This window comes from Ursus americanus, chromosome 15 (assembly GCF_024610735.1).
Source record: "Ursus americanus isolate L20-20 chromosome 15, mUrsAme1.1.p, whole genome shotgun sequence".
Lineage (NCBI taxonomy): Eukaryota > Metazoa > Chordata > Mammalia > Carnivora > Ursidae > Ursus > Ursus americanus.
In genome coordinates, this window is record NC_142141.1 from 3,974,028 (window position 1) to 3,990,430 (window position 16,403).

General features: G+C 51.1%; 1 protein-coding gene across 1 annotated transcript; it reads right to left on the minus strand.

Moving 5' to 3' along the window:
- Positions 1-3,975: 3,975 nt before the first annotated feature.
- On the minus strand, positions 3,976-9,449 carry MSX2 (msh homeobox 2). The gene is made up of 2 exons (XM_045792157.2): positions 9,003-9,449; positions 3,976-5,080 (listed from the first exon to the last, which is right to left on the minus strand). Exons 1-2 carry the CDS (start codon positions 9,379-9,381, stop codon positions 4,656-4,658), a joined length of 804 nt encoding a protein of 267 aa, XP_045648113.1. The 5' UTR covers positions 9,382-9,449; the 3' UTR covers positions 3,976-4,655.
- Positions 9,450-16,403: the final 6,954 nt, after the last annotated feature.

Below are 16,403 nucleotides of genomic sequence, written 5' to 3' on the forward strand. Positions count from 1 at the left end.
CAGCCAAACTGGAGCCACCACAATTGGGTCTCAATAAGATAATGATATTCCTTTCTCTGCTATTAAAAGCCTCCCAGTGCAAACTTAAAATGATTTATTTAATTTAGGAAATTATGAGGTGTAACTTCAAAGCTTGAGCCGTTAGTAATGGAAAATACCAGGTTGTTTAAAATTATAATAATAATTGTTTGGAGGACTCAGGACATCAAAGTGTTTTCATCAACAAATGCAGAGGGGTCCGGAGGAGGTTGGAAAGAGTCAGAGAGGTGGATGGAGTTTGGATTTGATTATTATGAACCTTATCAAGACAGGACTCTGGATTCCCGAAGCCTGGTCCTCTGGTCTGCTTTGAAGCAGGCTATTTTGGAAAGTAATTTTACTGCATTTTATTTAGTTTCTAGCAAGGAGGTGGTTAGGGGGGAGGTTGGGGGGGTGGGGGTGAGAGAGGGGTAGAGGGGTCCAGGAGTTGACAGTAGACTTTTCTTCATTGCTCTCTGGCCAATTTCATTAAAGAGGCCTACAGCATCACCAATCTGGATTTTTTTTTTTTTTTTCTTAACTGAAGAAGGACACAGGCACAATCAACTTCACCAACCGGGCCCTGTGCTTTCCGGGAGGGTGTGTGTGTGTGTGTGTGTGTGTGTGTGTGTGTGTGTGACGTGGGTTCTTTTATAAATGAGGTTTATGTTTATTCCAAACCCAGCAGTGGAGAGGGAGTGGGGGTGGGGTAATGGCCTCTCCAACCCGTGGCAAATGAGCGGCTTTTATAGCAAAGAATGGCCATGGGAGTTTTCATTCGGTCAGACAAGGTTCTGCTCAAAGGCAAGGATCCTCTTTTCAGTCAGGTCAGGCAGACGTTTTGCCAGTGCCTGCTCTCAGCCAGCCGGGCCTTCGCTGCCTACCTCCTGCCGGCCTTGCCCCAGCACTGCCTCTCGGCAGGGCTGCAGCGGGGGAGGGGGTGAGGCTGAGCCCCAGGTCCCCAGTGATGGAGAAGCAGGCACTCAGTGGGAAGGCCTCCTCCCCGAGTGAGGTGGGGAAGGGGACGGAGAGAGATGCTGCAGAGATGGGCTCTCAGGGTTTGGGAATCTGGGGCGCTCTAGAGGCCCTACAATTATGTCTAAGCTCCCCCAGGGCTTGCCAGCCCTCATGCCCACCACCAGGCTCACGCTTAGGCCTCAATTCTGCTGCTGCCACTTACTGGCTCTGTGACCCTCTGAGCAATCTCTCTGAGCCTCAGTTTCCTCAACTATAAAATGGCATCAATGACACCTCCTGCAGCAGTGTGCAACGTTATTAAAGGAGAGGTTCGAGAATATGCCTACTTCTGGCCGCGCTTAGCAGGAGCTCAAAGAAATATGATTTCTTCCCCTTTCTTCCCCTCTTTCCCCAAAGCAGAGCTGACTTTCTGGAAAAGTTTGGAGGAAAGCGTTGAACGCATGGGAGGCCATGCGGATTTGTGTGCCAGGCTTCTGGCAACCTGCGCGAGGACGTCCAAGGCCAGCAGGCTACGGGCATCTTCGGCTTTAACTTCGCAGGCACGGCGGCGCGGGTCCTGGGTGAGTCAGGGTCCTCCTGCCGCCGCGCGTCCTTCCTCCGGTCTCTGGAACCTCTGGAACGCCTGGCACACCAAGCCCCACCGAGGCGGGGGCTCTGGCGACCTCCGACCCGAACGTAGGGCAGGAGGTTTGGAGGCAGCCCCAGAGCCAGGCGCGTCGACGGGCCCCGGGGACCTCTGGCTGTGGTCTAAGTCCCCGCAACCCAGCCGCATCCTCACCTCGGTCACCCCATCCACCTAGTAGCGCCGGGGTGTGTATGCTTCAGCCCGAGGCATTCCCCCCCACCCCGCTCTCCGGGCCTCAGTTTTGCTTTGGGATTTGGGGTGACTGTGGTCATGCACAGTCGCCCAGACCGTTTCCAATCCACCCCATTGGCCACGCAAGGTCGCAGCCCCGATTCTCCTAGTCGCACCCTGGTTTGCGAACCCCTCCTCCCGGGGGCAAGCCATCTTAACCCGGAGCTGGAGTCTCCCGATCCCCCACCCTGGCTGAGATCGCCCGAGGCTGCGGGGTCGAGCGGCGCCGGGAAGGAAGCTCGGTGGACGGGCTAATTAGGGACCCAACTTGGCGGCTGATGACGAAACCGGGAAGGGCTTTGGCCTTTGGAAAACGCATCTCATAAATGAGGATGGCTGGATTCCGGACTGAGATTTAGGAGTTCGGGCTGGGGAGGCCCAGCCGGATGGCAAAGGCGAAAACAAGGGCGGTTTGGCACACTCCTGGGGCTCAGCTCGGGAGCGCAGCGGCGGAGCAGCAAGAAGTCGGCCCCCAGCTTCGGAGCAGGTCCGCGGGCTTGGATCACGCTCGGCGCTCGAGCTGGAAGATCGAAGACTCGTTGCCCGACCCCGCCGGACCGGGAAATGGAGTTTCTGGCGCCCACCTCCGAAGTGGGTGTTGGCGCAATGAGAACGTGAGACGAAAGCGCCAGTCCTCGAAGATACCCGGTGCCAATCTCCCCACCGGTCAGCTTCCGCAGCAAGGAGTTCTCCATTCCCTTCTGCCCGCGTTCCCAGGGGCTTCTCATCCGAAAACAGACCTCCCAAAGGTATCATCAGTAGCCACTTCTGATGTATTTGTGCAATAAAAAGCGGAATTTAAGATCCGTCTCAGCCTCCCCCACCCATTGTCCCCCCCCCTTTTTTTTAATGGTGATGCCTCAAAACCCAAGTCTGACCCTGCTCTGTACCCAGTGGAAAGGAAGGCTGCAAAGCAGACGGGACTTGAATGAACCACCTTCCCCCTTCAAACCGAAAAGAGCATTTGTTCGGGGTCCATCTCCTTGGAAGGAGTGAGGAATGGTAAACGGAATGCGATTTGACACACTCCTGAAAGGGCAGCAGGCATCCACCGCCCCCCCACCCCCAACCCAGGGAACGCATCTAGTTACAATCTCCATTTGCAAAGAGCTATAGGTCCCTTTCGCCCAGTTTCAAATCTGTTGCTGTTTTGGTAACTGGGAGATTTCAAGTTCAAGATTTTCCCTTGATCATCTACAAAGCTCTCAGATCCCTCAGCCCCTCCACTTCTTCTAAGCTCATCTTTCACTGCAGTTTGAAAACGAATAGCAACTCCACTGCTTTTCCATGAGTGACAAACTGCCAGAGGAAAGGGTTCAAGGTATTTCGTTGGCTATTTCCAATCCACTCCCCCACCCCAGGCTGAATCTGGGCACAACTCTTAATTGATTCACACTAATATCATAATAAAAACCATCGGCCCCCTCCCCCAATCTTGGTGGCATTTTTGAGTTGAGAACAGAGAGCCCCCTTTAAAATAACTGTGTTTAGACAAACTTTACTGCAATAAAACAAATGTTTAATTTAATTCAGAATAAGAGATAAGAAATAACTCTTCAATAAAATATATAAAATTATACAAGGCACCCTTTCAAAGGGATAAAAGTATACTGGGTGGTGGTGGGGAGAAAAGATGGAGAGAAAGATGAAGTACCAGGGAGCTAAATGGGCTGTTTGACAACACCATTTTTAGCAAGTCAAAACATGGCTTTACCCTCTGCCCCCAACATGTTAAAAAGTATATAAATTTGTCTAATAAGTTTAGCACATACAATAGGTACACACACAGAGAAAGCATGATTTTTTTTTTTCTTTCTGGATCTATTCATTGTTCAAGAATATTTAGCATATAGGTAATGGTTACATTATACTTATTTTTTTTTAAGCAGAGAATTAACTACACTCCCCACCCCCCAATCACCTTTGCAATGTGTGAGGACTGACTTGCACCTAGTATTTCACAGAAACCATCAATTCCCCTGACATGCTTTAACTTTTTACTCTCCAATTATCTGAAATGGAGTTAAGCAACAGCCTTGAGAGGAATTAGGAAGTACTTCCAGGTCCCACCTTACCCCAAGGCCTTCCCAGGATTCCTCTCATCCCCCTTTTATTGATCTTACAAAAAAAAAAAAAAAAAAGTTAAAACTTTAACAATCTGTAACAACGGGGACAGAGGGGAAAATATGGGGCCAGATATGGTAGTATCCGATGAGTTTTTTAATGCATGTAAAAATGCAAAAACACCGTATGTCCTCATCATTTTGAGGAATCTCTCCATATCTACTTCCTATGCATCGTGCCTAATTCTAACCTTTGTTTTCCATAAGCAAAAGTCAATCATCCCATCAAAATCACATGTCAGCAATTTTAGCAAATAATTGGTCTCTCCTATAAGAAAAAAACAAATGGACTTAAGCTGTCTCTTTTAGGAAGGTGATATATAGAAAAAAGTATACATATGTGCATATAAATTTTGCCTTCCAAAATAATCTGAATTTTTACGTCTGCTGTATAAAAATGTCATTATATTTTATTATATATATATTTATATATAAAAACCATCAGAGCCAATCGTTGTGAAAGGAGGAGGGGGGCACCTAGAAGATCACACCAAGAAAATGGGGCTTGGTGCCTCCAGCCTAAAGAACAAATGCGAACTATGTCTGTGGCCCTGTGGGCCTGGCCGCTTAGGGTGGCGCGTGCACGGTGTGGAGAGCAGGGCTTGGTACTGCCTTCCTGGAGAGGGAGGGGGACCCACTGAAACAAACATCCATTGCGGAGTCTATGGAGCTGGTCTTCCTTAGGAGAGATGGTACATGCCATATCCGACTGGAGTCGCATAGAGTCCGACGGGCGGGATGGGGAGCACAGGTCTATGGAAAGGGTAGGACGCTCCGTATATGGACGCTGCTTGCAGGGGTGAGTTGATGGGGAAAGGGAGGCTGAAGCCGGAGGGCAGCATAGGTTTTGCAGCCATCTTCAGCTTTTCTAGTTCTGCCTCCTGCAGTCTTTTCGCCTTGGCCCTTCGGTTTTGGAACCAGATTTTGACCTGGGTCTCTGTGAGGTTCAGAGAGCTGGAGAACTCCGCACGCTCTGCAATGGAGAGGTACTGTTTCTGGCGGAACTTGCGCTCCAGAGCGAGGAGCTGGGACGTGGTAAAGGGTGTTCGCGGCTTCCGATTGGTCTTGTGCTTCCGCAGGGTGCAGGTGGTGGGGCTCATGTGTCCTAGAGAACAGAGAGCGAGTGAATTAGCAAAAGAAGGGGTTTTCTCCCAGGTGCGCCCCGTGCGGGTCTCCCCTCTTCTTCATCTTTCCAAAAGGGACTTCTGTCAAATCCATGTGGGGGGGTTCCAGGGAGGGGAGGAGACAGGAGAAGGACCATATTTAAATGGAGTAATTGCTTTATTTAAGAAATTGAGTCTTTTTACAAAAAGTTGGGGAATTTCACCATGTACAGAACTTTCTATATGGGACATAACCGCATCATGGATAATGGAACTAGAACAGCTCTGAACTGATGTCCAGGGTGCCGGAGTGCTCTCTGAGAAACAGAACCCCATCTCTTCTTAGCTTAATTTCTCTGGTCTTTAAAATGGGGTATGGGGTTCATGACAATCCTCACTTCTCTGAGATGCTGAGATAAGCCCATAAGAAGACAAGTGAAAAGGGGTCCTATAAACTGGGTTGGTCCCCTCTCCGTGCCAGGAAAAGCTGGAGTGCATCAGCATAGTCATGAAGGATAATCGTGCAGATAAAGGTCTGTGGTAAATTAACAGCATCTCTGGATTGGGGCAGCCCCATGCAATAAACAACCACGCAGCTGTCATTCCATCCCGTCTACAGATTATAAAACCTGAACATCAGTTTCCAGATCTGGATGTGGGAGAAGTTTCTTGGCCGGGTGCTTCTGTAATATAAAGTTTACTAAGAAGGAGGGAAAAATTAGCTTGCTCATAAATGTAAATGTCAGGGGAAATCATGCTGCCTCCGAGTTGAGAGCATGTGATGACATTTTAGTCATCTCTAACCATTCTCTGGTTTAGAGCAAATGTGTAAATGATTAGTTTGTCGCCAGAATTTAGAGAGGGAATAACAAGCAAAATAAAGGTATGCCAACCACATCCAGACTCCATATTTAAAATGGATTCAATTAAAGGAAGTCATAGGACTGGGCATCCCTGAGATTCCATAGTATCAACTAACTTTGGGCTTCTTTTCCTCAAAGGGAGGCGGCGGCAGGAGTGTGGAGCTGTGGGATAGAAGGCTAAACAATTAATTTTCTGCATTTGGCTTTTATGAGCTAGGCTAATTTTCCAAAAGTATCCACAGCAGTAACTCCGAAATACTCATGGGGAGAATGTCACATTTCTTGTTTAGTTACTTCCATGGCCCAGGAAAGAGTTTACACTTCATACTGAGGGTGACACAACAAGTCCCACCCAGCCTCCAATTCCTACACGAAAGGGATTCGACCTAGTGTGACATTATGAACCATCACTTTAGTGACCAAAAAGTAAGAGGTAGTAGGTTCTATGATTGAGCAAAAACAGAAATCCGAAAGAGGGCTGGGTGCACAGAAGTCTGGACTTGCATATGCTAATCCCTAAATAAGCTTGGGCACCTACTTCCGAATTTACAAATAAACTAACAACACTGTCCAAGACTCAGAGACCTGCTTTCACCCTTCACAAACCAGACCTGGCTCCTGGAGAAGCCCCGCGGTCTGAACACGCACACACCAAGCTCCTAGCGTCTACACTTGATCCCGCTCTAAGTTTGCAAGAAATTTGTGCCCTGAACGGTCGTCCCGGCGGTGGCTGCTCCTAGAGGCTGCATGTGAACTATGAAATGCAGGCTACAGAGATTACACACATGTATCGAAGCCATAAAGCTAAGAGGCTTCCTCTCAACACTCCCCACCTCCCCCACCCCATTTTAAACCAGTCAAAGGATGGATGAGATTTTACAAAGCAAAACAGCAGTTACCCAACTTCCTCCAAATAACAAACCAGGCCAGGCCTGTGGCTCCCTCCTGCCCCCAGGCTCCCATGCCAGGCGCTCCCTGGACCCACCATTCCAACCACAGGGCTCCTGCTGCCATTTCTAGGCCCAAAGAGCTAATGAACCACTTTCTATTTTAAAATTGAATCCTTTCTCCAGAATCTTGGATTTTTCTCGTGGGAAGGTCATATCCAGGGCCCCCAAGCAGGGATGTTCATCCTCACTGGGGGGGGGGGGCTGCGGGGGGGGGGCGGTTTACAGAGCCAGTGGGGAATTGCCATCCCACAACCTAAGGCCTAAGGAAGTGGGGATTTCTGACCTTTGGACACCACTCCCTGTAAGGCCTGAATCCTTGGTGTGCCGATGGGCACTCGATATTTGTCTAACAAATTAAGTTCCTTAATGTTTCTGAGCCTCTATTTCACCATCAATAAAATGGGTAATACTGCGCTGTGTGGTTCCGAGTACTAAATTTAAGAATGCCCAGAGCCCTGTCTACCACCAGATAGGTGAGCATTAAATATTACCAAGATGTTTTTGTTTTTGTTCTTGGCGGCGGGGCGGGGGGGGGGGTTGTTAGTCAAGCCCAAACTCGGTGTGTGCTGATTCCTCCGAACTCTGCTGAGATGTCCTTGTCTGTTACCAGGAGGCCGCCGCTGCCTCACGGCAGAGATCAGATAAGATAATATGGTGAAAAGTGCTATAAAGCACTGTGCAAACTTGAGTTTAAATTCTTTGAGTCCTTAATCTCCACACCCTTTGAATCTTTCAGAGTTTCTAACAGGGTGGAGAGCTCTGCCAGAGGGGACAGCCACTGCCTCCGGGGTATAGGGCCTTGTTTTGTTCACAAAATACTATGCATCTCAGTCTTGAGGGCTGACTGAAGGAAATGAAGGAAGGTGTGGGTGGTTCTCCCAGCTTTGGAAAAAGGCCCTCCACAGACCCTTCTTTCTCACCTTTTCTAAAGGTGCAGTGGGGGTAGAGAAATCTTAAAGGCCAGGAGATAGAAATAAAAGGGCCCATAGGGAATGAATTTTCCAAATTGCATAAGGACCCAGGCCCAAAAATGAGTGCTAAAGCTGGAGGAGAAATCAATTCTCCTGGGCCTGCTTGCCATCCTGCCTCATTGGCAGGAAGTGGGGTGCAGGTGTGGGGACCTCTGCTTGTTTTCTCTGGGGAGAGGGATCAAAGGTGGTCAGGACACTCTACAGAGGAGTAGAGCTTGGACACCAGGGCCACTTGCCCAATTCAGCCATTGTTGGTGACCTAGGTCAAGCAAGTTCAGTCCTCTTCAAGTCCGGGTGTCTGCATAGGAAATAACCACCTCTCCCGTGCTTCTGCCTACGCTCCGGGGTTCCAGCGATCTCAGGATCTGGTGAACTAATGAGCATCATTTTGTAAACTCTGAAGCGCTGCTGGAATGCTTGTTAATTATTACTATAAGCCAGGGGAGCCCTCGCGCTTCTGACCCCAGCCCGCTCCCGGCGAAGGTGCAGGCTGCGGGGACGACAGGGAGACATTTCGTCCGGGCATCAGTCTCTGCCGCCATCCCTTCCTGGGATCCGGCTTCGACACCCGCGCGACCCATGGAAGATAATGATTTCTACCCAATACCGGGGGTTAGATTTCGGCTAGTCTTATCTTTAAAACGAGGGCACATCTCGCCGGGTTATGAACTTTGAAAGGAGGTAAGGCGCCTCCGCCCCTGCCTGGCACACATTCGAGTGCTCATTAAAGGTGGATCCTTCTTCATTCTCCAGACAGAAACCCGGTGGACGGTGAGACAAAAATAAGCCAAAGGTTGCAGCGCGGGGCTGAGGGCTAGAGAAACCGATAACCGAGCGACCTGGCAAACCCAGCTAGGCTTCGCCCTTCAAAGACCAGCGAATCCTCGATTGTGCCGGATACTTTGCACAGCTAGGGGATCCCGAACACGCGCTGCGCAGATCTGACCCAGAGGGTGTCTTGGCTCCCGCCGGCTCGCTGAACTCTGGGGATATCAAGGGGCCAAGAACTCCCAGGCTCGCTTTCCCGGGAGTATAGTGCAGAGGGGTCTCCGTACCCCCAGCCTGGAATACCGGCCCCCTAGCTCCCTCCAGAATTCCACGGACCCGCCTGCCCCTTCTCCGGCCCGGACGCTCACTCACTTGGCGGCGGCGAGTATCTGCCGGGTTCCTGCATCCACGCTGCTCCGTCTTCCGAGTTTTCCGACTTGACCGAGGCGGTCTCGAAGGGCTTGACCAGCGCCCCGGGGCTGTGAGCTTCTCGGGCGCCGTGTCCGGGCAGCAGCAGTGGCCGCAGGGTGGCCCCGGCGGAGGCGCTTTCGGCTGGCAGTGGGGACGCCTCCTTGGGCGGCTTCTTGTCCGACATGAGCGCCTCCACGCTGAAGGGCAGGCTGGAGACCTTGACGCGGCGCTCCTCGGCGGCCCCCTCCGCTCCCCCAGGCCCCGGGCCCGGCCCAGCCACCATCGCCGGGCCCTCCTCATCAGACGAAAACAGGTCATTGCCTTTGGACGGAGAAGCCATGACTTCCCTGCCCTACGTAGCTCCCCGCGCGCGACTCCGCTGGCAACCCGGCAGCGGCGACTCAAACTTTTTTGGGGGGAGACGGGAGGGGCGCGCCAGGAGCCGTGCCTTTCCTCCAAGGGGAAGTGGGAGACCCGGTTCAGCCAATCGGCGCCGGCTCTGGCGCTGACGCCACAGACGCTCGCCTCTGATTGGCTCTCCAGGAAGAGGCTGGGGCCTTTTTTTTTTTTTCCTGTTTGAAATAAATTAGGAGTTAATTACAGGAGCAGTCAGCAGAGTTGTTATTAGGCGATCCCTCAAGGGTTATAATCACGCCAAAACTGAAAAGTCCATGGCGTAATTAAGGCCGATTATTTAAAGAGGAAGTTCGCCGAGTCCCATTTCTTCTCTCTTTTGACCCCTTTTTAAAAAAGGCACCTCGCGCCCATACCACTTCCCCCACCCCCACCGCCAGAACACATTAAAATCTGCAACTCACGTTGCAAAAACATTTGTGAAGCTCCTACTGTACATGGAAACTGGGCTAACTTTACAACTTTAGGAGTCAGCACTGAAAACACGGGCCAGCATCCCTGCTAAAGGCAATAATACATACATGGAGCTTACAAGAATATTTATTTCGCCATTGGCAAAAGCTCTACAGCGAAAGCTATTATCCCTAGAAGAAGAAGGGACGGAGAGAGCCCGAGAGGTGCTCAGGGACTGGTCTTCCAGAGTTCCGACTGGAAAATTTAAAGCAGTGGTCCCCATCTCTTCCACTCGAAACAAAACCAGAGCACGCTTAGAAAAACTGCAATCCGCGTGATTTCTTTCCCTTGAATCTCCTCTTTGGGCGACACCCGGATCCGACCTTTTTCTCAGGACTACGTGTATTGTGTGTTCGTGCGTTTGTTTGAGCCTATGTTTGTCATGTGTTTGGGTGCCAGTGTTTGCCTTCAAGGGGGAGGAGGAAGGAAAAGTCGCAGATAATACCTAGTGCTTCCCTTCCTCTTGCAAATCTCAGAAATACCGGGTTCCGAGTTTGCACACCCCAGGCCTGTGTACATTTTTAAGAAGCACCTTTTTATTCATTGCACCTGGTTAAAAAAAAAAAAAAAGCATAGATATCCCCACCCCGCCCCAAATTATACCCTGGGTAATTACATCTCAAAGCCTTAGTGATGACTGTACCAGCCCAGGGACAGGGGAGAGGGAGTTAGGAGTGCGCAGAGGCCTTGGATCTCTCCGCAGGCCGCCAGGCCAAGACGAAGTGCTTCAAATGACCGTTTCCAGGCTGCAGCTGCTCTTCCCTATATCTCAACGATTAACCCGGAATGATGAGATAAATAGAAGTCTCTGAGCTTGGCCTCGCACACAGCAGATGCTTGCTAAACAGTTCCCAGAGCCTTGGAAGGAAGGGACATTGTTTTTAATTACTGAAATGATCAGGGCTTGGAGGCTACCTCCCAGTTCAAGGGTCTTAGAAACTTGACCCCCAGACCCATCTCTCTGATGCACTGTTTCCTTCACCCTAAACTGCTGTCTCCCTGGAGTAAAGCTGTGCTGGCCAAGGATACCCTGAACAGGCATGATCTGAATCTTAGTGGGTAAAAACAGTCCGCACTGGCCAATTAATTCAGTTTGATTAGAAATGGTTCTGAAAAAGTTAAAAAGTAAAGAAGTCCTAACCACACTCTTCTAAAACCTCTGGGTCTCTCTCCCACCAAGCACATTCTTCCCTCCCTGCCCCCCCCCCAACAAATTGGAAGCTCAGAGAAAGTTAAAAAAAAATTAAACTATCTGGAGATGTATGCATTTTCCCCTTGAGTCATACTTGATGATAGTTGGCTTGATATGCATCTCAAATACAGTACAGGTAAATCCAGATTAAGTCCTGTGCCTTCTAGAGGTCCCCAGCAAGGTGCAGGCTATATATTTTGGAAGCAAACCTGAAATTCGTTTAGCCCTAAGCTACCAAAGTGTACAAAAGGGTTCAGCTTTCTGTTGGGCTGCACCCAGCCACTGTTTTAGAATTGTTCCTGAAAACTCACTGTTAATATTTTCAGTTTAGGGGCACACAGACTCATTCCTGGGAAAATTCTTAAAAATATATACTACCAGAACTCTTATTTTAAAGAACTCTTCTGGGACAGGAGAAGGCAGGTTCCCCTCACTACTTTCAGGTCCTGATGTCCAGACAGAGAAAGAAAATTATGAAGCTAGAAAGAGGAGAATAGTAGGGACAAAACAAACAAAACTGGTGTTCAAAACCGGGATGTCAAGCTCCGGCCATAAAATGAGCAAGAGAGATGCCCAGAGGGCAACCAGCCTGCCCACCTTTTCCTCTACCCTTGCCATTCCCATCTTCCTGCCGGGGTGGGAAAATTCAGGAAAGGGTCTCACTTCTGCTGGAAGAATGGTCGAGCCTCAACAGAACCCTAGCCGTTTGCGGAAAGCCCTATCGGTACATTTGCGTCTGCGTTGGCTGTGTTTTCTGAACATTTTATTCACCTCTTCCTGGCCGCGGGACCTTGGTCGCGTTACTTTGCCTTTCTCAACCTGGTTTTTTATTTCTAAAATGAGACATAATAATCCTTACCGGGGATGGCTCTTGCAGTAATTAAATTCAAGAGGCCACATAAAGTAACTAGAAGGTGTAGGGGATCAATAAAAAAATACTATACATCAAAAGCAGGAGCAATTTATCGAATGCTTTCTCTCTGCTAGATATCCAAAATGAGACTCATCGACAGCCTTCACGGAGTTCACGATAGGTTCTTCGTGAAACCTCCCAGGCTGAGAATTTCGCTCAGCCTTAAAAGTGCGCGGTGTAGGTGTAGCCCCTTGCCGGAGGACTGACTTTGGCGCTTAGGGGAGACTTAGTAAAGGTTAGTTCCCGGTGACGTTGACGTAACTGCAGTATTTGTAGGAAGAACAGTGGGGTTTCAGATGCAACCCCAGCGCGAAACGTCAACTCTAAAAGATACTTTAGTACCTGTCCTCCAGAATCTCATTTGTTTCTTCCAACACACCGCTCCGGGCGGAGATTCTTTTCCCCACAGGGAAAAGCCCAAGGCTAGGAAGCACTGAGTATGCTACCCAAAATCACGCAGATTGGAAGTGGAGGACACGGGATCCCCACGCTCACCATAGGGCCGCTCCGCACAGACCCTCATCCTTCCACTGTCCTGCGCACCCCAGGGGATTTAGCACGTTCCGGGGCCCCCGCACGGAGCAGCCGCGCAGGCGCACCACAGGTCCCAACGCAAAAACACTACTTGCAAACTGTGGAGGACCGGGCGCGGACCCTAGCGTTTGCAACCCCCAGGATGGATCGCTGGATCCCGGCAGCTAGGAGGAGGCGGGGGAGGGGCGGAGGAGGGGGCTGTAGACGGGCCAGGGCTGCGGGCAGGCGCCAGGCGCGGGGAGATGAAAGGCGGGCTCCAGGGGAAGGGGCTGCGCCGGGTGACCGGCTCCAGCCGCGCCGGGCGCCCCGCCCCCGCCCCGCCCCGCCCCCGCTGCCCCGGGCAGAGGCGGCTGCCCGCGCCGGAGCCGCGTTAATTGCTCTCGGCCCCGGCACTCAGCCTGCGCGGAGCCGGGACAACCTCGCTCCAGGAGGAATGACAATTCGCCCTAATGGGACAACCTCGCTCCCAGAGGAGTGACAATTCCTCCTAATGGGCCTCTCGTTAGCGGCCTATTCTTCCGAACCCGGTATCAGAAGCGGGCAGACACGCGGGCGCCAATGTCCGCCTGGAATTCCACAAAGCGGCTCCCCCAACGCCCCCACCCTCCCAGTCATTCGCTGTGTGACCTCGGGGAAAAGGCTGCTCCTCTCTGAGCTTTTTTCTTACCTGTGCCGTGGGAAGTAGGAATGAAGACAATCAGACCGCAGTGGGGTGGGCATATTTCCAGGCATTTAAGAGATCACTTTCAGAGTTACAGAGCGGGAAGAGGGGTAGACTGGCATTCGGGGTTGCTGCTTGAGGTTGTTCGGGAAGGGGACAAATCCCACGCTTTAGAAGTTCTGGACGCTCTAGCCGGTTTTCCAGGGCCCACGCCCACTGAGATCCCGACCTGGGCCTCAGCCAGGACGGGAGTAAAGGGTCCTTTGCCAAAGTGCTCTGCAGATTGCACAGGCTGCCTGAGCCTGAACTTTCATTGGTTTCCCATTTTACGGATGAAGACGTCGAGGCGCAGCCAGGAGGGAGGCTGGCCTGAGGTATGCTTTGGGGCGAGCCTAATTCGACCCGGAAGAAACCCACAATGAGGATGCCCTGGGGCAGGGGAGGGCGAAAAGAAATGGTGGCGGCCAGCCTCGGTGCCTCTTGGTGGCCCCACAAGCCTGGAGAGTGATGGGCCAGTGACTTCCAGTTATTGCTCCCCACCGCAGGTGTGAGGGTTGTGAAAGGGGAAAGAGCCACGAGTTCCATTCCTTCTCTCGCTCTGGATTCAAATCCACACCCTGCTTCTTACCATTTGGCATCCATCTGGGCCTCAGAAACCTCTTTCAGAAGGGGCATCCTAGTGGGCAGCTCACAGGGTTGCTGCTGGTGAGGACTAGGTGAGAACCTTTACCAGAAAAACAAGTAGCTCGGAGGGTGGCTGCGGTAGGCACCACACTCACAAGCTGTAGCAATGCTGTCTTGGGTCCTGGAGCTGCCCTAGCTTTAAACAGGCTTGAACCCTGTATTTCTTGTGCAACTCGGGATAAATCCCTTCATCTCTGTGGTGTCCTCATCTGTAGTGTGGAAGGAAATGTCTAGCATTCAGAGAGTGTTGGATATTATCATTTCTTAAGTCCTTGTTGGTATTTTTACCTTCTTTTCAATAGATCTGCCTGGGTGATGCACATTTGGGGTCCAATGACCCAATGCTGGAGGATTGGAGGCAGGAGTCTGCAACATTTTTCAGCTTTGTCCCCCCACCTCCACCCCAGTTGGTAAAATGGGACTAATGACCCACCTCTTCAGAAGGAAGCAGACTGGCAACTTTGGAGTGAGGGATAGGGATTGAGGGAAGAAGAAATACTTCACACAAAAGTCTCGCCTCCGAGTCACTTCTGTTTCCCAGTCCCTGGGTACAACTTGCTGGCACCTTCCAACCCGTGCTCGAACCAGAGGAAGGTTCCCAGGAGCAGGGCCCAGGCTCTGATCGTTCTGCAAGAGAAGGGTGGTTTCAGGAAGGTGGGTGCCTGCAGTCCTATGGAATCAGTTCAATCTAGCCATCCAGGATGGCACGCAGGGGATCCTGTCCTGCCATTCCACAAATCTCTGCCCACCCACCCTCCTCAGTTTGCCCATCTGTAAAACCAGAAAAACCACCCATCCTGGGCTGGGCTGAGGTGAGGTTTGAACCGTGGTTCAGTAACTGTCACTGTCAGCTTTCTCTTATTCCTCAAGGAACCCTATGATGTAGGGTCCCTGATTGTTCCCTAAGGAGGAGAAAATTGAAGCTTAAGGCTGGATAAGACTTTCTCACAACTAGTAAATACCAGGGTTTTGCTGATTTTTAAATTTATGTATTTTGCATGAGGCAGAAGTTGCTATAAAGGTGGGAGGGAAGGCGTCTGGAATTGCTCACAGCAATGAAGTATCTACGATTTCCACTTTCTTCCACCTTGACAGGTGGGACCTGTTGACTTTGGGACGGGCTAAATAAGTAGCAAGGGGACACAGAGAAAGGGCACCCTGGATTGTGGGTTCCCAAATGGTTGGGCAGGAATCTCTGATCTTTCTTATTTGATGGCTTCCAGAATTGTTTCAGCTTCAAACCTCAGCCAACTGGGCATGAGGGGAAAAGGAAATGTGGGGAGTTGTTTAATGGATATAATTATATTTTTTAATTAAGGAAGACAGAACCTCTTTCAACTGCCCCACCCCTAGTTGCCTGGTGGGGAGTATGCAAGATTCGCTTTACCTGTAGGATGAGGACAACTAGAAGCAATTATTCCGAATTTTGTTAGTCATTTCTAGGGGAGGGGTTGGGACACTGGAGCTGGGCCCCAGGCTTGTGTCCGTCTTGGGAGGGGGCTGCCAGTCACCACAGGCAGAAGGACCCTTGCGGGGGATGGAGGGGGGGGTAACAGAAACTGCGCGTGACCGGAGCTGGAGGTGTGGCAAAGCGCTTTCAAGTCCAAGACTTGGCTTGCTCCTCAGGATTGCACGGGGGCGCGCAGAGATTCCCCGCTCTCCCCGAGTCCGTCTCAGCCTCTGCCCCCTGTAGTCCCTCGCCCCATTTCACTGAAGGCGGAGCTGCAATTCAGAGAGGCACGGCCATTTGCCCTGGGTCGGGCTGGAGAAGAGCGCATCGGGCCCCACAGCCGCGCGCTCCAGCCTCGGGGACCCTCGGATGCGGACACCGGCCTCCCGGGCCTGGATCCACGGAGGTCAGATGGCAGAGTGCCTGTGATACGAACTGTGTCCAGCACTGGGAAGAGCCCCTAGCACAGTGAAGGTCTCAATAAATACCAGTTGACTAAATGAATAAATCCAGGAATCAAAGTCGTGGCAGAGAACGTGGGGGCTGCTCACAGGACTCGGAAGGTCGCCTTTCCCAGTGACTTGGAGTGAACCTTGAGTTGTGAGGAGTGGTCTCTGAGTCTTGACATTTGGAACGAATGTCAGACTTACGTGAGAGGGGACAGAGTTTTTGATTGTCCACAAAGAAAAATAGGGCTCGGGGCGCCTGGGTGGCACAGCGGTTAAGCGTCTGCCTTCCGCTCAGGGAGTGATCCCGGCGTTATGGGATCGAGTCCCACATCAGGCTCCTCCACTATGAGCCTGCTTCTTCCTCTCCTGCTCCCCCTGCTTGTGTTCCCTCTCTAGCTGGCTGTCTCTCTCTGTCAAATAAATAAATAAAATCTTAAAAAAAAAAAAAAAAAGAAAAGAAAAGAAAAATAGGGCTCATTCTACCCCAGACCCCTAACTCACCAGACTTTGAATTGACTTTCACACTCCCCCATCCATAGCTCCCCATTTCACAGCTGGAGAAAGAGTTACAGAGGTTGTCCTCCCCGCACCAGTTCAAGTAGCAACTAAGTG